General features: G+C 38.6%; 1 protein-coding gene across 1 annotated transcript; it reads right to left on the bottom strand.

Annotated features, from left to right (window-relative positions):
* Positions 1-371: 371 nt before the first annotated feature.
* On the bottom strand, positions 372-27,094 carry LOC128606939 (hepatocyte growth factor). The gene is made up of 18 exons (XM_053623502.1): positions 26,714-27,094; positions 25,221-25,377; positions 24,412-24,524; positions 23,851-23,965; positions 21,856-21,998; positions 20,729-20,849; positions 19,620-19,738; positions 17,348-17,513; positions 13,607-13,740; positions 10,852-10,945; positions 8,465-8,601; positions 6,150-6,182; positions 5,934-6,039; positions 5,532-5,606; positions 4,982-5,131; positions 3,820-3,926; positions 3,567-3,709; positions 372-2,984 (listed from the first exon to the last, which is right to left on the bottom strand). Exons 1-18 carry the CDS (start codon positions 26,760-26,762, stop codon positions 2,802-2,804), a joined length of 2,145 nt encoding a protein of 714 aa, XP_053479477.1. The 5' UTR covers positions 26,763-27,094; the 3' UTR covers positions 372-2,801.
* Between the last annotated feature and the right edge of the window lie 808 nt (positions 27,095-27,902).

Genomic DNA, 27,902 nt, shown 5'->3' with positions numbered 1-27,902 from the left:
TCCAGGTTAGAATCTCAAACTGATCCCTACACTCTATATAAGTACACTATATATGAAATAATATACACCCCTCTACACTATTTAGTGCACTTTGGGAGTCAATCAATAGATTTTTACTGTACTATTATGTTCAAAGATATGGAAACAATTTATGTAGGATAATTATAACACAATTATCCTACATAGCTAACAGTTGAATGAATGGATGAACAAATGAATGAACGAATAAATATATACCGTACATTCAGTATTCATATTCTTGAAGGCGGGGCTAACAAGGTAAAAATCTGTTCCACCACAAGAGGGAGTTATGGATTTGTCTGAGACTAGCGTGAACAATTTGGTAGGCAAAAATGTACTGTACAAACTGGCTCATTTTGTTTAATAACATTTTATTTTTAATTTCAGACATGGTAAACATGGTAAAGGCACATAAAGGAGTCCTAATGAACACACAATGTAAGCGGATAAATACAGCTGTCAAGCTAATTCAGCATGAACCATACAATACAGGGGAATAATAAATTGAATATGAATATCTCCATTCTAGGAGTGTATGTATGCTGTACACAGATGACATTTACAACCTTCTATTGTAAATAGCAGCACTGTACATTCATAAAGGTGACACATTTACATCAAAAAATAAAATAATAAAATAAACAACATTAAATTCCTAATGAAAACTGCAGAGCTGGTTGACTTATATAGGTCACCTCAGTGTAAATAATTCTACATTACATACCAAGTTTGCACAGAGAAACTCAATAGTTTGGTATGGAATCAATCAGCAAGTCTTATGGTCTAAATATGGAAAGAGATAAATCTTATAATCATAAAGTTATCACAGAGTAAGATGTTTACATGGTTTGTCTTGACTGTTTTTCAGCTCATGCTGAACATTCCTGGTATTGCCTAATATAAAGATCTCTGCCTTTGGACTCATACAAATTAAAATCATCCTTCATATAAACCAACATTAATGAGTATCAGGAGTGCTCGGAAAGCAAGCACTTAGGAGCCATCTTTCAGCATGGTATTTGCTTAAGCTGACATGGTTAGGGGGGTAATATTCCAAGCTGATTGTTGTTGGATGCAGTCCAGAGTGAGAGGTCAGGAACGAAAAACTTGCATTCAGAGCAAACCATGGCCACACACAACAACAGACTCTGATGGACGGGTTTCATATTTTTGCCCAACTAGGTATGTTTCTCCACTAGATCAAAGAAGATTTATGTTGGCTTCTTTGTTCATGGACCCCCCCCACACACACAAACATTAGTCATATTATCCTTATGACCTTCCACAGACAGTCAGGACCTTCCACAGACATAGTTATTAATGCAGCTAGTTAATGCTATTCCTACACTTAAATCTTACCCTAACCTTAAATTCAGTAACCAAAATAAAACATTTTGACTGTTGAAGCTGTGGTTTTTAAAAAATAAAACAGTTTGACAAAACTGTCAAATATTTCTATCATTCTGGGGATCTGCCTAGTGTTTCCACAGGGTCAAAAGTCATATATATTTTATATTTGTGACCAAGATATAAACACACACACACACACACACACACACACACACACACAAAACTCTCTGTCCTGCAGAGCTGCATCCTGCCAACAGCATTGCTGACAAACAACGAATTATGCCACACACACACATGGTCCAGCACACTACACTCTTGAGAAGGTTAACTGATAATAACGACAGAATAGAACTAAATTTAGCATCAACTCTCTTTTTGATCCCAGCTTGCTTTCAACATTTTTTATTGGCAATAATGTCTAGTGATCAAGATTATGCCAAAAAAAAAAAAAAAAGAAAAAACATAATATTTTACAACCTCCATAAAAGGTCTATGAGACCTACCCAAGCATCGGGAGTGATGACTACAGTATTTACAACGCATAACCCTTCTACGGCTTCTGATAATAATTCAAACACAGCATATGTTGGGGATACATTTACATGTTATAACATCTACAGAGTTCACTGAACATGACATACACACCTGCATAAAGCAAACTGAACCTTCAATACATGACATGAGGAAGTGCTGTTGGAGCAGACAGTGTTTTGTTGCATGAGTGTGTATTCAAGTATTATCAGGAGCATAAAAGTAAAAAAAAAAAAACCTTCAATTAATACTACTATACACATATTTTACACATATACTATACACAACTTTCTGTAACATATAATACTGCAGGGTATGTCTGGAGCCAAGATGACTATATGAATGTGTAAATTGACAAGTCTTTGTTTTGTCCATGTATTTGTTTGACAGGAAAAAGAAAGAATATTTTCTTGATACTTTGTGCCAAAGTTTCTACAATTGCTACAATCACTAGATGCAGATCCTTATCTTTCCTTATAATCCAAATAAATTCTCAGAGATACAGTTTCTCTGCTCTTCTTTCTACAATTCTAGTGTACACAACATTCACAAATCATCCACAGATTTTGGGATTTCTTTTTCCCCAAAACAAGGTCTCGTGCTTCAAATTTATAACAATTTCCACAATCTATATAAAGAGTTACAAAGCTTGTCCTTGATCAGGGTTTAGGCAGCTGGCCTTCGTACCTTTTCTTTCAACTTTTCTAACAATACACATGGAATTGAATGAAATCCAGCCATATCACCTTCACTTTTTCATGAAATCAGAACATTCTACGTAGTTTTCATAAACTTTGAATGTATGTAAGTCACTAATGTGGGGCACCTTGATTTTGTCTCTAATGTTTTGGATCCTCAGGACTGCTCACTTCCAGGTTCTCTCTTATTGAAGCTCAGCTTTAATAATTATAGTCTGAATATGGGTATGTTTTGAACACCTTGTGTATCCATCCTGTATACTGGGCCACGCTGACGAAGATACCTGGCCGGTTGTGTCGGGCGCATCCTCTGCCATGGATACTCACTCCCACTATGACCTTACTGTCCTTTTCCTGACACACCAGTGGACCACCATAGTCTTTCTGTTGAAGTGACAATGGAGATGTATAAAAAAAAAGAACAGTTATAATGTATGACTTTTTCCCCTATAAAGCTGGCAAATATGTCAAGCAAACAATATCAAAGTAATTTTAAGGCTGGATCACACAGGAAAAAAATTAACCATATGCAAAAATAAGTAAACCATTATAAATACACATAAATACAATACACACAAATACATATTTTTTTTTCATGTGGAAGTTCAACAGGCATATTGAACCATATAATGTTGAAAAGCTTTCCTAAAACATAATGTTGAATAGTCCATGTTTAGGTTTTTTTTCCTTTCAAGATATGATTCCTGGGATTCATTTTGTTTACCAATGTTATATGTATTAGGTGTCACACACTGGTTTTAAATCCATTTCAATCCATTAAATCCATTCAAGTTTTTATGTATTACTTCATATTCAGAAATAAAATATTATATTAATATATAGTTCCAACAGGTTAAGTCTCATTCTGATACTTTATATGCAAAGCAAAAAATATCAAATTAAAATATAGGCCTATTAAGATATGGCTCTAGGATAAGATATCCTATAGTATGTGAATCGTCTCACCTCACACACTCCTTCATCTCTCTTACCGCCAGCGCACACTTTAGCGTCAGTGATCTGTAGCGTTCCTCTGTGTAACTGCTGGCAGCGTTCATTGCTAACAATGGGCAGCTGAACACTCTTTAGTGTGCCTTCATGTCCTGTGCCTTGAAGATTATAGTTCTCATTATTACATTGTACTCTTACTTATTGCACTGTGTTACATTAGCTCTGTGAAAACCTGGCTCTGATTTGTGCAATGTAAGATAATGTGTACCTTTAGTTTCCCCCCAGCCATATGTTGAACACACGGTGCCCTCTGCAATGCTACAGCCAGCTACAGGAAGCTGAATGAACCTCACATGCTCAGTGATGAGAGCAGGCCTGAGATACAGAGAGAAAGAGAGAAACAGCAGTGACATTTAACTCACTGGACTATGCAATATACAAGTATATCCTAATGTTAACTGTCTAATTATTATTATTATTATTATTATTAATATTATCCATCCATCCATCCATTTTCTATACCACTTATCCTGCAGGGTCATGGGGAACCTGGAGCCTGTCCCAGGGAGCACAAGGCAGGGTACACCCTGGACGGTGTGCCAATCCATCGCAGGGAACAATCACACATTACGGACACTTTGGACACGCCAATCAGCCTATCATGCATGTCTTTGGACTGGGGGAGGAAACCGGAGTACCTGGAGGAAACCCCTGCAGCATGGAGAGAACATGCAAACTCCGCGCACACAGCGCTGCGGCGGGAATCGAACCCCCAACCCTGGAGGTGTGAGGCAAACGTGCTAACCACTAAGTCACCGTGCGCCCCATTATTATTATTATTATTATTATTATTAGTTGTAGTAGTAGTAGTCATTATTATTATTGTTGTTGTTTTCTATTTCCTTATCCAATATAATATATAAAATATGATGCAGTATATACAGGCATTCATGTAATTATTCAATAAGCCAATCATGTGACAGCAGTGCAATGCATCAAAATCATGCAGGTACAGCAGCTACATATCAAACATCAAAATGTGGAAAAATTGAGAACTCGGTGACTGTAACCATGGCACAGTACTTGGTGCCAGACAGGCTGGTCTGAGCATCTCAGAAACTGCTGATCTCCAGGGACTTTCACACACAACAGTCTCTAGAGTTCTGTTCTATGGGCGGAAATGCCTTGTTGATGAGAGAGAGGTCAGAGGAGAATGGCCAGACTGTTTTGAGCTGACAGGAAGACTACAGTAACTCAAATAACTACTCTTTATAACCATGGTGAGCAGAAAAGCATCTCAGAACATACAGCATGTTGAACCTTGAGGTTCACTATAGTAAGTAAGTATAAGAAAATAAAATGTTTTATTTATTTATTTGTTTGCTTGTTTGTTTGGCTTAATTTTTATATGATGGATTGACGGGTCTTACTGTGCCAGTTGTAGCAGGGCAAGTCCTGAGCCTTCTGGGCCACAGACAACGTGAGCAATCCTCCTTTCCTGCCTGATCCAAGTGTTCTCTCCAGACTCATTCAGATGCGCAGATCCAAGCCACACTCTGTACTCAGACAGATCAGGAACACTGAGAAAGACACACAGACATTTGGTCAATGCTTGAACCCTGCCATATGACCCTGCCATTTAGTTTTTATTTGAGTTAATGCGTACAAAAATAGTTTAACTACTATGTATATGAGATTTGTATGCAAAGTAATCCATAATACAAATAAACTAAAGAAATTCTATCCCTGATTCTCTGGCTTACATCTTTTCACATGGATAGCTTGTGAGAACATACATACTGTACATGGCGGTGGTCTAATATCTTCGGTTCTAAAAGCATCCGTAGCTATGATTTGTTATGTTAGACATGTAAGACAAATCGTGTGAGATCTGGAGAAAGACCTTTCTGACCTCCACAAATGTAGGGGTCAAATCGAGGGCGCGACATTGCTTGTGTAATGCGACTGCAGATAAATTACCACGAGGAGAAGCACTCTCTGTCCGTCAGCACCCACTCCTCACGGACCAGCGAGCCTCCGCATGAGTGAGCAGCTCTGAAGACAGACCATGAACACTCTCAGCATGGCTGCATATGACTGTCACACTTTATAAACCACAGATGATCCAGGCAGACATTTACATCATGCATTTCACATTTATCATATATTAACTTCTAAGCATCTTTGAAAGGGAATTTCCAGTTAATTCAAACTGGCACGGTGACACAGCACAAGTACAAGCGACACATTGTGTAAAACAATATTTAGATAAAGTTCCCACAAAATGCTGCCAACAGTATCAACATTTATTCCTACAAAATTTACTGTGACCTTTTGCAAGTGCTCAGGTAATTAAAAAGTAATGAGCATTGAGCTACCCACCCTTTCTGAATGCTGACCATCCAACTACCCTCTTTAATCGGAACCGGGCCACCGCCCACTATCCTCACTTGCTTATGGACAAAACAGGAGACGCCCAAGGGTTCAGCTACAAAGGCAAAAACGGGAATTTATTTATTTTTTTTTCATATTCTGAAAAGCTCAAACAGCATTTCCAACTAGGACATAATCAGCAAACATAATCTACTGTATAATTACCTTTTCTTGGTAGACTGTTCTGTAATTGCTCACCTAAAAAAAATACACAGGGTACAAAATTATTACTCCAGTTTTCATTTCATAATTAGCTAACCGAAGCTGATCAATGTTAGATAAACTAATGAGCCTATCTACACATTGTTTACAGTGTAATGTGAGAGAAAATTTGTGTGAGGTCTTCTGCATTCATTTAACAAGCATGTGGGACTGTTTAGGTTACATGATGATTGAGCAAGAATTTTAAACATCTCTGTGAAACACCTCTGCTCGGGTTTTACTCAGTGTTGTGTGGGTATGAGAGATAGAAAAAGATAGAAAGACACACCCAGTGCTGAAATGCAGACCAGACCAAATGGACTTGACCTTCTTTAATTAAATGTGTGTATGTAGACATGGGTTGTAAGTCCAAAGTGTAAGAAATCTAATCAACACCATGTCAGTGTCATGGTGTGGCCTGACACAAAGCAAAGTTACTGTTACCACCCTGAACTGCTTATTTATTAAAAAATTGCATCATACGTTTTACCCATTCATTTTTACCCATCATACGTCACTCCCTCACCAGCCTCTCCTTTTTCTCTCTCTAATGAAATCAATAAGACAAAAATGCAACTTGTCATGTTACCCAGAAAGTGCAAAACATGAAACCCTCTATCCTGAAGACATTCTCATGTCAGGAAACTTAAAGTACAGGCCTTACCTCTGCCTGTTACAAAGCACTGTCACTGAAAACTCATTCAAAAAATATTAAATAAATGTCTATTACAGAAACCTTCACCACATCAACAATTACATGTCTTTTAATTTGTTTATGTAGAAGCAAGTCTGTTTATATGTTAGAAATGATGGCTTACTAGAACAGCCGCATTAATATAAACCCGCCTTCAAGCAGTCACTAGCATCAAGAGCTGCTGTTATAGAAAATAAATCAACACCCTCTGACCAATCAGATTCAATTATTCAAGTAGACATCAAGAGTGAAGATCTGACTCAGTTTTCTGAAAATCTGCTAAAGCTTATGTATAATTATGACAATGTAAAGACTTAAATGAAACACATAACTTTCAAAGGATGAGATTTTTTTTGACAGGTCAATGTTTGGAGACAAATTGCTAGCTGGTTAGCTAATATTGTTGCAGATTTCCTTACTAATTTAAGATAACATTTTGTGTTTTAATATTCAGACAAACTTCACTTTGTCCGGTCTCAAAGCTACAAAAAATTTCCACAAAATGAGCACACACACACATCTAACCAATGCTGACACAATGTGTGCAGTTGCTACATATCCCCACAACATCGCATGAAGGTTGTTTGATCATTAGGAAGGCATTTTTGACACGTATTATTTTCCATTTTATAGCATTTGATAAGTCTGAATGTTTAGTTAGATACTGACATTACTCAATCATGTGTTACGGTTAAAATTAAATATATCGTTATTAAACGCTGGGTTTCAGTTACACATTAAACTCAAGAATGTCTGAAAGGATTGTTTCTCATGTAACAGGTAAACAAACACTAGAAGCTATGAATAATTACAAGAATATCTTACTAGGTAGTGGTAGCTTGATGCATACAGTATTTCTTAGCAGAAAGATACGGTTGATGAAATAATGAATATTTCCAAATTAATGAAAAATATATTTTTTTAAGTATTTGGGTGAATCAGATATTAGTCCAAACATTTGATTTGATGCAAGAATGTAACTAGTGAGATTTTATTGCAGAGTAAATCCTTTTCTTCACAAGTGAGGTATGTAAATGTGTTTTTGAAAAAATACTTATAAGTAAGTAGTTTTAATATGTTTTTCTAGTTATTTTCAATGTCAGTAAGATTGAATATTAAGACACATTGTTTCAAGTATTGTACAATCCAAATATATTTTTGTAAAATCATTTTCCCTTAGGACATACCATTTAAAATGTTTTTAGATCAAGTAAATTTGCCATTTTTGATGTGGGAGAAATACGCAAGAGAAATTGTGTAAATACAGTTTCATAAGTATTCATACCCCTTGAACTTTTACAGATTTTGTAGTGTTACAACCTGGAACTGAAATGCACTTAATTGAGATTATGTATGTCGTCAATATTCTGATTACACCAGAACTAATTTATGGATTTCACACCAGTGGGGTAAATACTCATGCAATATCATGCTTGTATATTTTTTCTTTTTTGTTTATAAATGAATTTGTAAACTATCTTGATTTTTCCACCCACTTTAATAGTATAATGTAAAATAACTATGCAGTGAACAGAAAGCTGTGTGTGTGTGTGAGAGAGAATGAGTGAGTGAGTGAGTGACTCACAGCGCTTAACTGTGCAGTAATCCCAGGGGACGAGGGAACTGTTGGTGTAGCACCATGGCCCGTGCTTGTCCTTGTCTGGATTCCTGCAGAAATTGCCTTCCAGTTCATCATTCTGGGTCACCATGTCTCGCGCTTTCCTGACAAAAGGAGGATTAGAAAATATTTGCATATTAACATAATAGACATAATAGACATAAAATTCAGCCAAATCCGTAACAGAGGCAATGTTCTGTAACCACAGTAATATGGAAGCAGTGATGTTGAGGGAGTTTACAATACATCAAAAAATTATGTTTGGGTGTGCATTTATGAAATGAAACAGCTCACTTTAGATGTCATCATTAACCTTAGGATTTGTAATCATAATGTACAGTATGCGTAAGTATTAAGGCGCTTGTGAGCTCTTCTTCCCCACCCTGTTCTATACAGCTGTGTGGTTTGTTTCTCTCCAGAGACAAAGAGAAGCATTTGGCTTCAACATTAATCGTGACATGACCCCTTTCTCTCAGCTCTCCCACAATAACAGCCAGGGTTCCTACATATTCGGGGAATACCACAGTCAAAAGACTACAAATTTTCCAGCAGGAATTCCATAGGAGTGAAGAAATCCAAATGTTACTAAGAAGGATATGGGGCTGAGGAGTTGGATGATTTCCAACCAGGTTCCTCTGTTCAGATCAAATTGACCCATTTAAAATTTTCCTTAAAGGTGGGACAATGATAAATATGATTTTTTTTTTTCCCCAACATGGAATTTGTCTCAGTTTCTCTAATGGAAATGAAAAATTGTTTCAAAACTCACATTTATGTATCTATATTATAAAGGTTATGTTCATGATATTATGAACTGAAAGTAATCAGGTGAAGTTAAGGCATTAAAAATGGTCTCAGTGTGAAAGATTAAAAATGTAAATATGAAAACAAAAATAGTTATTGTAGTTGCAAGTATGTGAAAAAGGTATTCTACAGTATTACCATAAATATTGTGTGTATTGCTAAGAAAATAATATGTAGAAGTTATTTAAAATACAATTATCCTTCCATAACATAATGAGACTGTTAAGTAGTGAGGGTTAACCTCAGGTTCTCACACCTACACACCTGAGTGACCTTTGACCTAGCCGTGATGTCTGGCGGAGTGTAGGTCAATTTAAGAACCAGACCCTCTTTGATGTGTGTATGGCAAGACGTCTGAGTAAGGACTGAGCATAGGGAGGTCAGAGGTCAGCCTTAAAGCTTGCTGTTCCAGCTGCAAGAGTCTGCTGTTAATTCTTGGAGAATTAAGTCACCCTGACTGCTGCACACTGCCAACAATTAGAGCACTCTCAAAAAGGGGTTTCTCCACTAAACTGTGTTTTTCTTGCACAAAAAAAATGCAAGGAATTTATTTTCCCAAGCAAGACAAATACACCCTGACAATCCAGGGACCCATGTGCTTTGTTTCATTGTGTTCGGGGGGGTTATGCAAAGCCATGGGGGGAGTGAACTTTGACCTGGAACTTGTTCATGAAAACAAGGAAGTTATTTAACGCCACACATTTTGGGGTCAGCATGGACAACAGAAACTGCATAATATGTCCATGATTGCTGTCTACAAATCACTCAAGACCGTTTTAAATATGAAAATGTACACATAAGGCCATATAATTTATTTATTTCTAAGCTACAATGTCTATATTTTTTATTATTTTAGATCTATTTTGTATGATACACTACATGAAAATAGTCTTTATTTTTTTGTTTGTTTGTTTGTTTGTTTATTTTTTGAGGACTAGACAAATGTGCTCATTTTTAATGCATTACTATTATTAGGGGGCAGTTCTGACCTTAGAAACCGCTACATGCCTGCCTGCATACAAACAAATATATGTATGTAAGAGGTTTATCATAGATTTAACACTACGAATGGGAACCTCTCTTTAATTTTTCATTTCAGATTCTTCATTGATATTTGTGTGGTCACACTGAGCTTAAAAATCAAAGCCCAGAAATGTGTGGGTGTGAGCTATTTCTGCTATCCTATTAATGTTGCTACCAAGCTTTACCCTTGAACCACAAAGATAAATAAATCATTCAAGCAGCACAAGGAATCAGGGGACTGTCCTTGAGATCCCACAATGCATGAAGTGTTAATAAGCAGACTCAAATCCGTGACCATGGAAACTAAATAACTGAAAAGATGTGCTGCACGATTATAAATATATTTTGTAATGTCTTATAGTAAGATTGGGCAGGCTTTATAGAAAAGAGTTCAATGAAAAATGTATCCAGAATCAGGAGTTTGTATTTAGGGGTTAGTTTTTGAAGAAAGCTTGTTTTTATGGCCTGAGTGCACTCAGTATGAGTGAGCGGGTGTTTCTACTGAGTTTGAGGCTTCAGGATCTCACCTCTCAGTATGGTCGCTCCATGGTGCACAGGGGATGCCTGAACGAGTCTTCATCTGCCTCCCTCTGTACATCTCGCCACTTCCTGTATAACACTCTGAAACACAAGATGAAAATCGAGGAATATGTTTAGAGAGACCTGACAAACTTGAAAACGAATAATTAATAGTTGCAGTTGGTTCTGCATCAGCGCCACTGTAGAGACCACATATTATGTTATATACATAACATAGTATATTTTCAATATACCCTTTTTACAAATTGCCTTCTTTGAAATTGTGAAATGGTTCCATATGGCTGACATTTTTCACCATTGATCTGCAAAGCACAGAACAGGAAACAGTATTTTTATCCACTTACAGTTAAAATTATTGTAGAGTGTTATATTTGACACCTTGTTTTAGGTGTATTTACTTTTACTTTTTATTTAGTTTCTTCAACCGAAAATTTTCAGTGTCATCCCTAATGAATATAGTCAACTGATGTTAACTTATGTTAGCTAAGTCGAACATACATTGATCAAGTTTATTTCACATGAATACACTCAAAACATTCACATTTACTTTGCCATAAAGCGAGAGAGCTGTGTCAGTGCATCTTTAAAGCAGAAAAAGCAAGCGCCCAGCCAAAACATTACTAAAGTGAGACTGGGAAGGGGGTAAGGCTTCCAGAGGTCAGTTAATATCAGAGAGTTCAAAAGACCTATGCAGTCATTGCAAAGTTCATATGTTGATTAGCTCATCTGCTGGTTTTATTGGAGTGGAAAACAAGGCTCATTTGGCGTATTTTCAAGTGATACGCAACTTTTTCAGTGACTCATACAAACATACTCCAATGTTAAAATACATAGCTCCTACGCAAAATGAGTAAAGGTTGGTGCATCTGGGTTACATAAATCTTGCACTATGTATGTCAATGTCCCTACAAAGACAATACATCCAATATGTCTACACATGAGGTAAACAATGAGCTAGCAGTGCTTACAGAAACACACCACAGCTCCATTTACCCCATATGCCCTTATCCCAGTGGCCCCAATCAGAACTGTGGCTAAATTGATTTTAGCATCAGCACCTAACCATGTCCTCCCATGCGCCCTCCCTAGCATTGTTAGGCACACAAAGCTGTCAATGGTGATTAATGTCTGAGGCTTACTGTCATATTCCCACACTACCGTTCACTCCCGTTGTGCATGCCTCAAACTAGAGCCTATTTTAGTGGCTATGGAGATCGGACCACTGGGAGCACTCTGCACAAATGCCAAACCTCGGTAATGGAAGAATGAGAGCATCTCAGAAAATGCTGCATTACAAACGAACAGCTTATGTTTCATGAGGACAAGTGAGCCCAAAAGAGCAAGAGATATCAAAAGCAAAAAAAATGCCCATCAATCTTTTACTGAGGTTATTTAACATTTTTGGAAAGACAACAATCACAATGTTGTTACAATTAGTAAAAGATCTTGTTTTTCCCCCCAGTCACTTATATTGAAAGCATATACGGAAAGTTCACAGCACATTGGTCTATATACTTAAGCCCCATTAGTGCTGCGTGAAATGCACAAAAAATAGTATATTGCAATTATGAAGTTACATGTTTAATGTCTGATGCAATACATAAAAAAAAAATCAAACATAATATTTAAACAAACCAGTGGACCTGGTGTCAGCTTTAATGCTTGGTCTTGATTAATTTAAGAAAAATTCAACCTTTTTCTAGGATGACAACAATGCTCTACAATAAAATAAAATTTAATATATTGAATAGAATAAAAATGTGGTTTGTAAAAATGTGAATGCATATCTCAGACTGTCATATTAGCACTGGATAGGTCAACATGGCCATGACATGGTCAGTGAGTATAGTACTTTTCACTACTCCTACATTCTCCCACTCCCACACTGCGGTTGCATTCAGATCAACTTACACCATTGCGGTTTGCACATGCACATCCCTACTTATGCATATGGACTACCATTAAACAGTTTGTAACCCATACCTCCATTTCACTGCACTGTACTGTCTTCATTACTTTAATCCATGTCTCCATACTCCATGTGCACTGTTTTTTTTTTTCTTTCTCATGCCTATATGGCATTTGCACGTCACTTGCACTTTATTATCACCCTACCTCATTGTCTCTTTGCACGTTTTACCCCTTGCGACTTGCTGTTTTGCGCTTCTGGTTAGATGCTAAGTGCATTTCTTTGGCTTTCTATGTTTACTCTGCTCAATGCCAATAAAAGGAATCTAATCGAATCGAATTTAATGTGGCCAAGAACTACCTACATTTATAGACCAACTCTATTTACTTGCCACTAACTACAGTACTGTATTTCAAACAAAATTCGTGAATAAATTTTTAAACACAGGAATTTATTAACATTTTTTAATCCACTACACCTTGCCCTGAAAACACCTTATCATTGTGTTTAAAAGTTTGTTTTTTAGTTTTAACTTTTGTATAGACATGGAAAAGGATGTATAGCAGGGAAGTCTGAATAAACAGGTTGTAACCAACAAGATTCTGAAGCTTGTGTCCAGCAAAGTGTTCACAACATTTCAGATAGAAACTGAGAGTTATATGGTGATAACAACTGACAAATAATATAATGTGCACACCTATGCCCTGTGTATATATCAGTTACCTTTTAAGGCAATGCTGACTCAAATGTAGGCTGTGACATAAGTCCATTAGATTTTGGTCCATTAAAACATAATATAACAAAGGGTGCACTGAATGTAAAATGGAGCTTACCATCAGGTTCAGCTAATATTGCTTCACAGCCTGGGATGCTCGTGCAGAATACCCAAGGCACATTAGGGTCAGTAGTGAGGCACCACGGGACATCACGGCCATCAGGATTTCTGCAGTAGTTTTCCCTCAGGTCCCTGCAATGCACACATACATAAAACAGTGTAGAACATAATGTAGAACTAACTAACATAATGGATTTTGTATTACTGTTTAACCGATCTGATCCAGCCAAATAAGCAGTTTGAACAACACTAGTAATGTGTTGTTTGTGAACAAGTCAGCTATTTGAGCCAGTTCTTCTAGATGAATGTTGAGAGATGATCTATGTGAGAACTTTTTTTTCCTTCAGCTTCTGAGCTGTTCATTAGTGTGAAGTGTGTTTGAGTCAGCTGGGCAAATGAGGCAGCATGATGGAAGATCCGCTGCACTGCTGCTTGTTAAAGATGTACTGCATGTCAGAGGATTAGGGGAGGTGACCAGTTATCAAGATAAATAGAAATAAATCTTCTTAATGAAGCACAGCCACAGTAGGCACGATAAAATTAACGCAGGGATACTTACTGTATTTATCATTGCACATTGCTGATTTTAACAATTGTCTGGTTTATGTTACAGTTGTCTAAACTTTGTCTGGTTTGTAAAAAAAAATAAAAAGTGAGTGATCTATTTGGGAACCAAAAGAGTCGTGTTTTATTAGTGAGCTGAGATAAATTATTTGATTCACAAAAAAAAAAGATACCATTTCCATCACTAAATTTAGAAATGTATTGATCAGAAATATTTAGTAAAATATTATGCTGTGTTCCAACCACTTTGTTTAATTTCTCATGGAGGAGCTGTATTAAAGGAGCAGTCTGTGATATTTAGAGCCCTCTGCTGACAGTAAGATGAATTGCAATTGCAAAGAAAATATTCGCAAGCTTTCCCCTTGCTCTAAATCAAGCACCCTTCCTGTTGAAATTATGTAAGCCTCACAGGTTGCCTCTTAATGAAAAGGAATGGTGTTGAGCAACTGTGTTCATGCTGGGGATGAAGCTCATTTCTGGGCTGGAAAATTTTTTAAACAAACTGATACAATCTATTGCATGAAAATATTGTAAATCATTTTATAAGGTGTGTTTGAACAAGGTGTATGACTTCATCAATTCTGTACCCAAACACCTAGTAACTGGACCTTCCAAACTGCTCTAGAAACAGATCAGAACTTCTTATTTGTCTTTGCAAAGCTGTACCATTACAGGCTTCGCTTCCACTGTCAATAATTTGTTCTCACTTGGCCATTATACTTTACTCAGTAGTGTGTTTATGCCTGAGCTTGTTTCTTGTTGCTCACCCATGTACGTCTTTAGAGATGCAACTATATTAATGTGTCTTTCAGGCCTGAGTTTCCAAATACAAGATGACTCAATAGTATTAGTACTCTTACCCCAGGAGTGTAGGCTGTTTTAAATACCAGCACAAGATAAATAAGGGTTATTACAAGATATTTGTAGGGTTAATTTATACTTCTACAAATGTGCACATGTATTCCAGAGATTTTCAAACAATCCACCATGCACATCTGCAAAATCTCAAGTAATCATTATGCAAATCTGTAGTGTTGTGCACCAAGCAAAGTTAATTGGCCAGCAATGAAGTGTATCTGGTAGCACAGGGATTGGGACAAGGCTCAAACAAATGCTCCATCAAAAACCCAAAACTAATGCAAAAGCAAAATTGGTTGGCTGAAGAGATACAACAATATAATTACTTATTAATTATCATTATAAAAGTGAAGTGACACTGAATTCTTGCTGGGAGACAAACTTTGTTCAAGGTCAGGTTGTGTATGAAAAAAACAAATGTGGTGCTAAAGAAGCTTTTAGAATAATATTGCCTCGGGGCATGCAACACTGGCCCCTAGAGCATTCATTCACATCATTTTTAAGTACTTAGCCACCTATGACACCTATAAAATGCCTGGGCATGATGCACACACATGCTTGAAATTTGGCCATTTCACAATGAACTCTAAGGGTGTACAGAGATTGTGGAGATAGAGGCGTTACACTAGCAGCAAGGGTATGAGGCATATACAGTGAGGGAAAAAAGTATTTGATCCCCTGCTGATTTTGTACGTTTGCCCACTGACAAAGAAATGATCAGTCTATAATTTTAATGGTAGTTGTATTTGAACAGTGAGAGACAGAATAACAACAAAAAAATCCAGAAAAACGCATGTCAAAAATTTGATAAATTAATTTGCATTTTAATGAGGGAAAAAAGTATTTGACCCCCTCTCAATCAGAAAGATTTCTGGCTCCCAGGTGTCTTTTATACAGGTAACGAGCTGAGATTAGGAGCACACTCTTAAAAGGAGTGCTCCTAATATCAGTTTGTTACCTGTATAAAAGACACCTGTCCACAGAAGCAATCAATCAGTCATATTCCAAACTCTCCACCATGGCCAAGACCAAAGAGCTCTCCAAGGATGTCAGGGACAAGACTGTAGACCTACACAAGTCTGGAATGGGCTACAAGACCATTGCCAAGCATACTGGTGAGAAGGGGACAACAGTTGGTGCGATTATTCGCAAATGGAAGAAGCACAAAAGAACTGTCAATCTCCCTCGGCCTGGGGCTCCATGCAAGATCTCACCTCGTGGAGTTGCATTGATCATGAGAACAGTGAGGAATCAGCCCAGAACTACACGGGAGGATCTTGTCAATGATCTCAAGGCAGCTGGGACCATAGTCACCAAGAAAACAATTGGTAACACACTACGCCGTGAAGGACTGAAATCCTGCAGCGCGCGCAAGGTCCGCTGCTCAAGAAAACACATATACATGCCCGTCTGAAGTTTGCCAATGAACATCTGAATGATTCTGAGGACAACTGGGTGAAAGCGTTGAGGTCAGATGACACCAAAATGGAGCTCTTTGGCATCAACTCAACTCGCCGTGTTTGGAGGAGGAGGAATGCTGCCTATGACCCCTGGAACACCATCCCCACCGTCAAACATGGAGGTGGAAACATTATGCTTTGGGGTTTTTTTTCTGCTAAGGGGACAGGACAACTTCACCGCATCAAAGGGACGATGGACGGGGCCATGTACCGTCAAATCTTGGGTGAAAACCTCCTTCCCTCAGACAGGGCATTGAAAATGGGTCGTGGATGGATATTCCAGCATGACAATGACCCAAAACACACGGCCAAGGCAACAAAGGAGTGGCTCGGGAAGAAGCACATTAAGGTCCTGGAGTGACCTAGGCAGTCTCCAGACCTTAATCCCATAGAAAATCTGTGGAGAGAGCTGAAGGTTCGAGTTGCCAAACGTCAGCCTCGAAACCTTAATGATTTGGAGAAGATCTGCAAAGACGAGTGGGACAAAATCCCTCCTGAGATGTGTGCAAACCTGGTGGCCAACTACAAGAAACGTCTGACCTCTGTGATTGCCAACAAGGGTTTTTAAACCAAGTACTAAGTCATGTGTTGCAGAGGGGTCAAATACTTATTTCCCTCCTTAAAATGCAAATCAATTTATAACATTTTTGATGTGCGTTTTTCTGGATTTTTTTGTTGTTATTCTGTCTCTCACTGTTCAAATAAATCTACCATTAAAGTTATAGACTGATCATTTCTTTGTCAGTGGGTAAACATACAAAATCAGCAGGGGATCAAATACTTTTTTCCCTCACTGTATAGGTATTATAATGTACTATACACTGTATTTAGGAGGTGTCTGTATGAGGCACACTCACTTGCAGCGGTACTTCTGTGGTGTGAATGAGTGTGAATGAGGAAACTGGGCATCCCATCTTTGACAAATTAAACCATCCTTGGGGACTGCGACCGTCCCACGATATCCTTCCCCATTCCCCCGGAAACACGTCGTAGTCGTTTCAACATCACTGTGGCTGTCAGATTCTGTGAAAGTGGAAAAACACAGAGAAGGAATGACGTAAAACAATCAATACACAACATTACTCATTGAGCATGACAAACGATGACTCATTCTCTCTACAACTGTGAAAGTTGATAATGCAATAACAGTAGTTATGTTTAGTTTTGGGGTTTTTTCTTGTGTCCTGAGTGAGTCAAAGCAGCTGCTGAATGCAATCAATAAAAACAAGCCAAATATTTCTTAAACAAACACTTGTTGAGTCAGTTAGCTCTCAATGTTTAATCACAATCACTAAATGAATAAAATAGGGATCTTCATATTCCTATAATGAAGAGTAAGAGTGTAATGCAATGCCAATAACCATCGGTATTTGTATTCCGATTTAAACCTGAAGTGGGCATGGCCTAAACTGGAAAGGGTGAGGTTTTTTGGAAAACACTGGAAAAATCTGGCTCTGACTGTTCCACAACCTCAGCTACATCATTCGAGTTAATAAGTTATCTAAACTGCAGATGTACACTGTAATAATTGATCTAAACTGCAGATGTACACTGTACTGTTTTTTTTTCCCCTGTTTGCACCCACATAGATGTTTGCCTGTTACTTTTATTTGTATCTGATATTTTCTAAATTGATTCCATTTCTAAGTATAAATTAGTTCCCTAATTTAAATTAAGGATACAATAATGAATGCGGTAATTTCATCACTTTTTAATAATTTAAAAATTATTTGTCCTGCAAGCTTCATACAGTATATCATTGTATGAATATATGTATACTGATTTGCTGGATCCAAGTTCTGACCCACACCTCTAGTATCTACCAGATGCTATGTAAACTTACTGCCAAGTTTTTTTTAAAAAAATAAAAATAAATAAATTTAAAAAAGAATAGTATGCCTACTATTCATATCTGTATTTGAGCTCTTCATTCCAAATAATGTATTTATATTCGGTTACATCACTAATTCAAAGGTGCATTGGCCCTTACACATGAATGCCAAAATCACTCTTGAATTGGAACGGCATATCACATTCAATTCAAGCATATCCGCTCATACTACATAGGGCTTTCTAATGTCATGTTAACATTATTTATCATTGCATACTCAGGCAGTGTCATGTAGGATCAGCTTCATTAGCAGCAATGCAGAGTTGGAAAAACAACACAATACACTGCTTCATGCTTAGCTATGTTTACTGCAGAGCAACAGCGTAGGTTTTAAGAGCCTTCTCTGGCCTTAAGACCAGGGCTCGGGTAGAGAGGAGGTTCACTTTCCAAGTGGACCTATGCCATCTAAATCCGCACACAGATGCTCTGATCGTTTCTGCAGATCATTTCTGCATCAGTATCCACACAGATGGGACGCACATGGCTGAAGAACTGTGTGGAGATTTTGTAAAGAGAGAGATGTAAGAAGAGTCTACAAGTTGTAGATCCACAGCGTCTGAGAGAACTAGTAAATCAGTTCTGTTTAAAAAAAATGTACAGCATGGATAGAACTTGTGAACCAAGCACGAGCACAGTTCCACCAGGCAGTAAGTCTTATTTATAAAATTTAAGCCAAAGCTAAGTCTGATATCATGCTTCATTGCTTCCCCAGTCATTAAAATATCCCCAGGAAGAGTGAGAAGGAGCTCAAGCAGGAAGAGGAAAAGGTGAGGAACTAAGGCTACTCATTAATGTAACCAGTTACAGTGCTGTGTGGAAAAGCCTGTCTGAAAATATATGTGTGTGTGTTTGTGTGCAAGGCTGAAACCCACACGTGTCTCATGTCTGCAGAGCAGACACAGGGTTTACAAAGCAATCCAAAGCACAGGGCCCCGGCTCTCATTCAGATAAGGCCATGCACCAGTGCGCTGATGAGGAAAAACAAACACTTGGAGACTCTAGTTTACAGCAGGAGTGAGGGAGCGTAACGGAGGAAGAAGAAGGTTTTTTTATGGACAGACCCTCCTCTTCTCTGTTCGCCGCAAACAACATTCCTATGACAGTCCCAAATGAGTGGGGAGCTACAGGAAGAGGAAGCTGTAAATTTGGCAAATTCCTTTTTTTCGGTCTCCTTTACTTGCCTACACACTCCCAGGGAGAACCTGTATATACTCACACACATAGACAATCACACTCACCACATTGTTTGACATCGCAGTACTCCCACGGAGTGTCAGGATCAGTGGTAAAGCACCAGGGTCTCTGGCGTCCATCTGGGTTCCTGCAATAGTTATCCTTAAGTCCTTTATCTGGGTACCTGTCAGAGAGAGTAGAGTGAGCAACACTGAGCAGCCTTGATTTACGACAAGAAGTACCCACAGTCACCTGCAGGCTTTCTGCATAAACCAATTTGCGCTACGGATACAGTCAGCTTCTGTGCAATCTCTGTGAATTGCTTGGACCGTGAACCCTAAAGCCTCTAAAGCTTAAAACAGCATGGCCAAAACTTGCCTCTTTGGCAGATTCATGAAAAACAGTCACTTTTTAAGGATACACCATTTCCAAACCTGAAAAGTACTGGGAATATACTACATTGATTTCACAAATGCTATTTAAAGTCACTGGCAGATGCCATTCCTCATGAGGTAAATGTACTTGAAGCATTTCCAGTGTTCGATGAAAGCGCTATCGTGAGTTTATCGACTCGAGGAAGGGTAGCTCAACAACTCGCATCCATTTCTCAACCCCTACCCCTATGATTTTTCAAGACTTGTTATGGGTTGTTAGGCAGTACATCAGCTTGATGTTAATTGAGTGTAATATTGATGAATATGATGTTCATGTAGAAAGACATAAGTACAGGATTGCGCACATACAGTATACAGCAATAGAGATCACATGCCTTAGAGGTCATAAGCTTCCCGCCAGAAATTTTCGGATTTATTTCTTGTGCATAGTTTCACCAGCAGGACAGACATGTCGTAATGTACTCCAGAAGTGTGAGTCACAAAGGTGTGGATAAGAATGAAACATCAATTTTCAGGTAACTTTTCTTTAACAAAGCATTTTTGGAAGTTTGAACTGAGATTTTATATATACACATTACATTAAGTTCCTCATGAAGAATTTACACAATATTGTGCATGATGTAAATATTTAAAGTAACTGCTAAAGGTGTAGATTTATACAGCAAGGTTTCAATGTATCAAAAGGATCTGATCTATTACTCAGAAGTGCTTAATACACTGTCCCAAAATGTATATAACATGCACCTATGGACCATGTTCCCACCAGGAGGGGTTCGTACCTTTTGGGATGGAAGAGATGTTTGTGAGGTTCATCCAAGTCCCAGCGCTGGCACTCTCTGCCACTCTCCGTGTGGTCCATGGGCCCGCGGTAGCTTTCTCCATTACACATCATACATTCCACTGTAGATCATGAATATGGCTGGTAAGAATCTTAGTCTTGAGAAGCAAGCCCAAAGGAATACTCTCTCTCTCTCTCTCTCTCTCTCGCTCTCTCTCTCACACACACACACACACACATGCACACACACACACACATGCACAGCTGAGAGACTTTAGCATGCTCAGAAAGGAGAAAATGACTTTAACATGGATGTCACATTATACAAGAGAAATAAAAACAACTGATGATGGAATGTTGAATTCCCAAAGCACATTGTATCAGGAATTAGGTTAATGTTTATTGCAATCAGTCTCTTATATCTTTCTCATCTAACATTATGTGAATTCCTGTATGTACCCATTAGACTGAATCCTACATCAGGTAACACCTCACCTTAATAAGCTGAAATACCACCCATTAAGCTGTCAGTACATCCCCAGGGGCAGACCAGAGCTTCTAACTGATTTCAAGTGATCAAAGGTTACCGAAATGAGTAATTGAAAATCTAGAGGCTTAGTCATAATGGCCCGGCGAACGTCACAGCAGAGAGAGGTCACCTAAGCAGCAGTGCACCCTCAAAAGCCTGTTATGACTGTTGTACTCCCCTATAAAGACTGGAGCAGCATATTGGAACCAGATGTCCAGCCCTGGCCATTTTCGTGAAACCTTGATTTTACATCCATCTGTGTGTGTTTCTGATTATGGGAAACTAATTTATTAACAAACCCTCCCAGCCGTATTTCAGCACAGTACTCTGAGAATAGACAGAAGGCTGTCTCTGTTTGCCTGATCGCTATCTCCAGAGAAAGCTCTCTACATTGCACTCCGCATTTTCAGCCCACATTCTCCCATGTCCTGATTTAGCGAGCAGAGAAGTGCATGCAAAAAAAAATACTGGCTCGTGACTAGTTCACTAGCAGAATGTCTCCTTACCTCAGAGAAAGAATCCTCAAAATCAAATCAAAAGGCAGCTCAACAGTAAATTATTCAATGAGTTTAACTGACAGAACGTAAACAGAAGCTTACCTTGCGAGCACTGGGGAATGTTGCAGTTTTGATAACGTATGCTGGGATTCTTGGTAAAACACCACGGCCCTGTAGTGCTATTGTCTGGGTTCCGGCACAAGTTCCCCCGAAGGTCCTTCTTCTTATGCCGCCGGGGTAGGAAGCTAAGTGTGTTTGATAGGTAAAGGAAGAGCGAATGAGGGTAAGCTCAAGGGATTCTATCATTCCATCTGTATATTCTGGAAATAACAACCAGCTGTGCTACTGAGACTTCTGTATGTCTGTTAACTCTGGAAAAGACTTCCGCTTTAAACAGATAAAAAAAAAGAAAAAAAAAGATAAATGGCAACAGGAAGACAGACAGCCATCCCAGATACTGATGTCACCCACTTCCAGTCCTCCTCTGCACTCCCACTCATATGAGTAAATCAAAGACCATAAAGCAGGTTCAGATCAAAAGAGGGAGAGACACTCAGACTCAAAGTGAGACAAAAAAAAAGGAAAAACCAGCCTCCTCTGTCTATAGAATATTTTTCGCACATCATAGAAGTCCTTTAGGATTTATAGAGAAAATAAACATTGTTACAGATGTGGAAAACCTAAACACAATAAGATATAAAAGTACTCTTTATGATCCATGTGAGTCTGCTCTATCAAATATTTAATATTTGGAATTGGGTATTGATCTGAAATTTGGTTGCCTTTACCCATATGTGAACTGAGGGATTACCAGACAAAGGGGTAGATACCTGCTCACAGAAAAATGTAGAGGTCAACAACCCTGTGCCAGGGGGCCAGAGCAATTCTCTCAGCGGAGGTCTGAAAGTGAGCAGGCCCATAAATCCCATATAAAGTCCATACGGTCTAGTCAAAATGTGTCCACTCCAGTCAGAAACTCAACTAGACCGCAATACTAAGTTGTGCTTTAAACCTGCTTTAAAGCTGTCAATGATATCAAAATGTGACAAATTAGTTAGACTCCTTTTTCCAATGTTCAGATCCAAAACTGCTGAAACAGTTTCAAAGCAGGTTTTTTAACCTTATGGCAGTCCATCAGGAAATATAAAAAGTTGAAGGGGAAAGAAAGAACAAGGGGAGGTGAGAATTTAAAAAAAAAAACCCTCAAGGTCCCTTCAAGGTAGTCATGTTTTCATGTGTCGGCAGCTTTGTGAAAGTCTGAGACGTATAGCTCTCTTGGCACCGAGTCACAGTCTCACTATTCTCCCCATCCCTAGTAAATGACAGGCAGTAAACCGATGGCTTCATGCTGTTTCAGCATCCTTAATGAACTCACCAGCCATAATGAACTCTTGGCAAATAAGCCCTTCACATTAGCTATCTTATCTAAGCCTTGTGCTGCATTCTGTCAAGGCTCCCACCATTATGCCGACCCTCCATGCTAACTTTTTTAAAAACAACTCCTCCTGCTCAGCATAATTATTTATAGAAGTGTGAGTATATAAATGCAGATTTAAGTGCAGTTATTCACAGCTCTATACAGTGTTTATAGCTAGAGTTGTGGATGATGTTAGTAGGGCTGTAGGACTCGAGTCTGGTGTTGAGATATTTTCTGTATTAACTTGTACTTGTCTCAGACTTATTGTCATTTTTAGATGTTTGACATAGAGTAATTTCTTCTTCTAAAAACAACATAGCATAATAACTGGTGCAATTCACAAATGAATCCAACTGGCTGGAGTAAAAATAAAAAGATGGTTCATGGCTTGACTCTGTCTCACTTTAATTTGGATTTAGTCTTGACTTGGTCTCGACCCCCTGTAGACTCTGTCTTAATTTGATCTCAGCTAAACTTGGATTTGAATAGTGGCTTTGACTACAGCCCTAGATGTTAGTGCAGAATAAGCATAATAAAGAGGGAATTAAAAAGGACTGGTGAAATTGATCCAGACACAAAAAGGATTTTGAAAGAATGTCTCTGACAAAGACAAACTAAAATATCAGGAATTTGAAGAAAGATTGCAAAAAAAAGCAGAGGGAATAGATGGAGAATCTTACTGATGTTCATGTGGCGTGTTCAGATCCCAGTTCTGGCACTCAACACCACTCTCGGTCACTGATCTCCTCCCTTTGTAATTCAGGCCTGTGCCAATGATGCACTCTCTTACAAAGTCTACAAGAGCAACACAGCAAAAGTGGTCAGCTATTTCATGTCATGCCATGTGCCCTACAAGCAAGGACAATTGCACTCACTCTATTTTGTGAAGAAAAAAAAACAAGATTTGCTGACAAAGTCACAAGACAAGTTGTCAGTGCTGTGTCATTTCATTTCACTCGGGTGATGAACTCCTGACGTGCATGTCAGTGTGTATACAGATCATCCACGTTTCATCTAGCTTTAACATTCCAAAGCAAGCCTTTATAAATTAGGCCTCTAAACAACGTTAGATAAGCAGTTATATAAGCTGATAAAAGTGGAAGAAAGTGTGTCTTTAGCATAAAGGACCCCCATGAAAAACCAGGAACAGATGTATGTTACTAATCAAACCATATGGAAGTAAATTCCTTGTCAAATTACAGCATCAGCACAGCAACTGTAATGCAAGAAAGCTTTTGTACCTTTTTTTTCGTAAAGGTCAAAGCTGAAGTCAGTCTCGGCAAGGACGCCCACTGTGAGGCTGTCAAAGGAGAGTAAATGACACTTTGTGCCATTTTGATCAAAGATGAAAGCTCTGGAGAGAAAGATTGCATGCAAATTAATTCATTCATTCATTTACTTGGTTTAGTTTTTTTAATAGACAACATTTGATGAATTAAGGACAAGGGAAAGAGAGTGTGTGTGAGAGAGAGAGAGAGAGAGAGAGAGAGAGAGAGAGAGATGATAACCAGCTGTTTGAGTTTAGAAACAGCTGCTACTTTTTCTACCTGACAGAATTTGTGACACTGATATTTTAATCTCTAAATCATGCCGTTTCTATGATAAATGTCACTACAAAGTATGGCTGATATTTCCGAGCTTGCCAAGGTGCTATTTGGCAAATGGGCCATTACACAAGACATCAAAATAGGAAGTGGTTGATTTGCTGATCATGCATTTCCAGTTGTAATGTAGCTTCCAGCTCCTTCCTCTGAGCACACTGTGCAATTCACACTGAGCCAAAATTTTTTTGTTTTTGTTTTTTTGTTTTGAGAAAGTTTTGTATGAGATTTGCAAGATGGCACATACTATCCATTTTTTCCATTTGGTCAAAAGCCAATGTTCCATCATGGCACAAATATTTTTGCCTTGATCAAATCGACACACTGACCTTCATATCCCACTATGGGAAGGCTACAGGTGGTTCCCTGTATAGACTGCACATGCTTCCTGTGTATTCATAAACTGTAGGAGATTGACTGCATTTAGTAACCCTGACAGGCCCCCATACCTGCAGGTGAAGGGGAGTTTTCTGTTGCGGCTGCAGCGGCGCACACACTTCCCCAAGCTCATCTTCTTGCTTTTCATCATGTAGGAGGAGTCAGGCGGAGCGACCAGACGGACCCCGTCAGTCTTCTGGTAGTCCTGAAGCGCATGCCTCTTGCTCTCTGCCATATGAAACAAATTTGTCATAGGTCATATACATTTCTTTAAAATAAACTCCTAATAATAATGAATAAAGGTTACACAGAACAAAGGGTATAGTAACACCAAAACTACCTCTAATAAGACTATAACTGATTAAGTAGACTAGACACCGGCAGCACAGAGCAGAAAATGAGCCAATACCGCGTGCTTTAGTGCAAGATTAATCCCGTTTGTGTAATAAGATGCAAGGATATCCATCATTTTCTGATTAAGTACAGTGACTCAGGTTGAGTGGATTCATTGTGAGGGCCACGTGGAAATGTGCCAAATCCTCACTGATCGGGTAACAGAACTCCTTCAGAACCAAACCAGAGGCAAACTTCCACATGCATGAACAAGCTCTAGTGTCTAAGGTCATTGGACATGGTTGCAGTCCAAGTTCTTAATGGGCAGAGGAAGGAGGAGAGGTTTTATTTATTTTTTTTTTAAAAGTTTTTTTTTAAGATAAGCACACTGGACTGGTCTGTTTGTAGCCTAAACCTGTCTTGAATGTTGAATGGAAATACATGGCAGCTGGGCAAAAAAATTCACATCTGCATCCTCATTCCAGGCAGCATTCCCCGTGGTACCAGTTGAACCTTTGCCCATCAACATTTGAAATTTAAATTGAAGTAAACTCGTGCATATTTTTACTTTTAGACCAATAATTTTCTTATCAGTGAATATATCACTAACCAAGAAGCAAACATTCTTCACATACCCCGGATTAAAGATTAACTGTATTTTATTTTATTATTTTAAAGAGATGTAAGGCACACACAACACACTACACAGAGAGAGAGAGAGAGAGAGAGAGAGAGAGAGAGAGAGACCTGAGTTTATTAAACCATCCTGACTGTTTATTATTATGAATTTTGCATCTCTGAGCTATGACTGTGAGGAAGCTCAGTGTTTTTAGAGCCTACAGCAGTTCCACAACTAAACATAAGTGCATCTTGCTTCTTTAATTCCCAGCTCCGTGAGTCATGCGTCCAGATGTAGGAAAGCTAACGGAGTAAGTTCTTTCGCCACAACATCTTTCCAGAGCTTGCGAAACTTTATTTAACATGTAGTAAAAGTGTCCCAGCAAAAGTGCGACACAGAGACACAGTTCAGATTAAAAGTGCCCGAAACAGGATTTTTGTTGCGCATGGGCTCAACTCGTGCTTCACCTCAAACCAAGTTTATAATCTGATCTATCCAGGATAATCGGAGCTCTGGTAATAAATAAGAGCTCAGTGTATAATCTGGAGATTTATTGGAGACAAAACTGCAATCTCGAGCGGAGAAGAGGCGCGCAGCATCAAACTAACTTACCCGAATAGAGCAGGACAGAAAGGCAAAGCAGGAGTTTATAAATCCACATGGTGTAGTCGTGTGCTGTGATCGAGGCTGCTTCGAGGAGAAATGACGAAGTGTTTTGCGCGCTGAAGCTCAGAGAGGAGCCGAGCTGCTGGCTGTGATGTCCACTGAGCGGAGGCTGGTGATGATGATGATGATGATGTTGATGTTGAGGAGGATAATGAGGATGATGATAAGGCTGATGAGGATGATGATGTTGATGAGGCGCGCGCGCGGAGTCCTACACGGCGCCGTTATCCCTCCCCTCTCACTCCATCAGCCATTTAACGCGATCCCAGCGTCCAGGATGAGGAAAGCCCCCTTTATCATAGGCACAATTTCCTGGCCAGTGCTCTTAAGACTTGAGGTTGTTGAACCAGAGCGGGAAGTTCATTTAACACGAAGCACAGCTTTGTTAATGTACTGACTGGTATCAGATCAGTCTACAGGACGGGATCAGGTCCAAGTCTCCAGTCCTGTTTGCTCCCTGTTTCTGAAATGGGAGGATCTGTGCAAAAGATATATATATATATATATATATATATATATATATATATATATATATATATATATATATATATATAGTTAGTTAGTTAAATCACTTTCATACTAACCACTTTTAACATGTAGTCATACCATTTTGGATTTCATGATGTCTTTGGGTTTCTGACATAACTTAAGGTATATTTGTCATGTCTGTGCAAGGCAAACATATTTTACCATGAATATTTTATGTTCTTGACTTTCCAACATTTATCATTCATGCTCAGAGAGAACTGTTCTCTAAACATCTGTGCAGCAAATGTGTTTGTTTCTGTCAGAACATGGAGCAATTTACTATGGCCTACTTCTCCAGCAGTTATTAAATCTCCTGAGATTGAGCTGAAATAATGTTTTAATACTGTTTAATTAAAGTGATATGACATTAGAGAATGTGCCACTTACTTTTCCTTATGTTTCGCCTGTAGTGCACATTAAGGGGGGAAAACGGAGCCCCTACCGGTCCCCTCCCACCCCAACCCCCCTCTCATTTTTTTTAACCTAGAACCCCGCTCTTTCTTTGGGTTCCCCTAGAGCAATAACTGTAAGATCCCTTGATCCCTTAACGTTAAGACTTGTAGATTTGATCTACTGTCATGAAACGTCCTGTTCCATGTCTTTCATG

Source organism: Ictalurus furcatus, chromosome 4 (assembly GCF_023375685.1).
Source record: "Ictalurus furcatus strain D&B chromosome 4, Billie_1.0, whole genome shotgun sequence".
NCBI classification, from domain to species: Eukaryota; Metazoa; Chordata; class Actinopteri; order Siluriformes; family Ictaluridae; genus Ictalurus; species Ictalurus furcatus.
The sequence above is the reverse complement of the archived record's forward strand: the minus strand, read 5'-3'. Positions and strand labels throughout refer to the sequence as shown.

Coding starts and splice junctions, on each gene's coding strand:
- LOC128606939 (XM_053623502.1), bottom strand. CDS start 26,762: ATGTGGATTTATAAACTCCTGCTTTGCCTTTCTGTCCTGCTCTATTCG. Junction 21,999..23,850: donor AACACGCCACATGAACATCA/GTAAGATTCTCC, acceptor AAACACACTTAG/CTTCCTACCCCGGCGGCATA. Junction 3,710..3,819: donor TGGCTGGGGGGAAACTAAAG/GTACACATTATC, acceptor ATAATCTTCAAG/GCACAGGACATGAAGGCACA.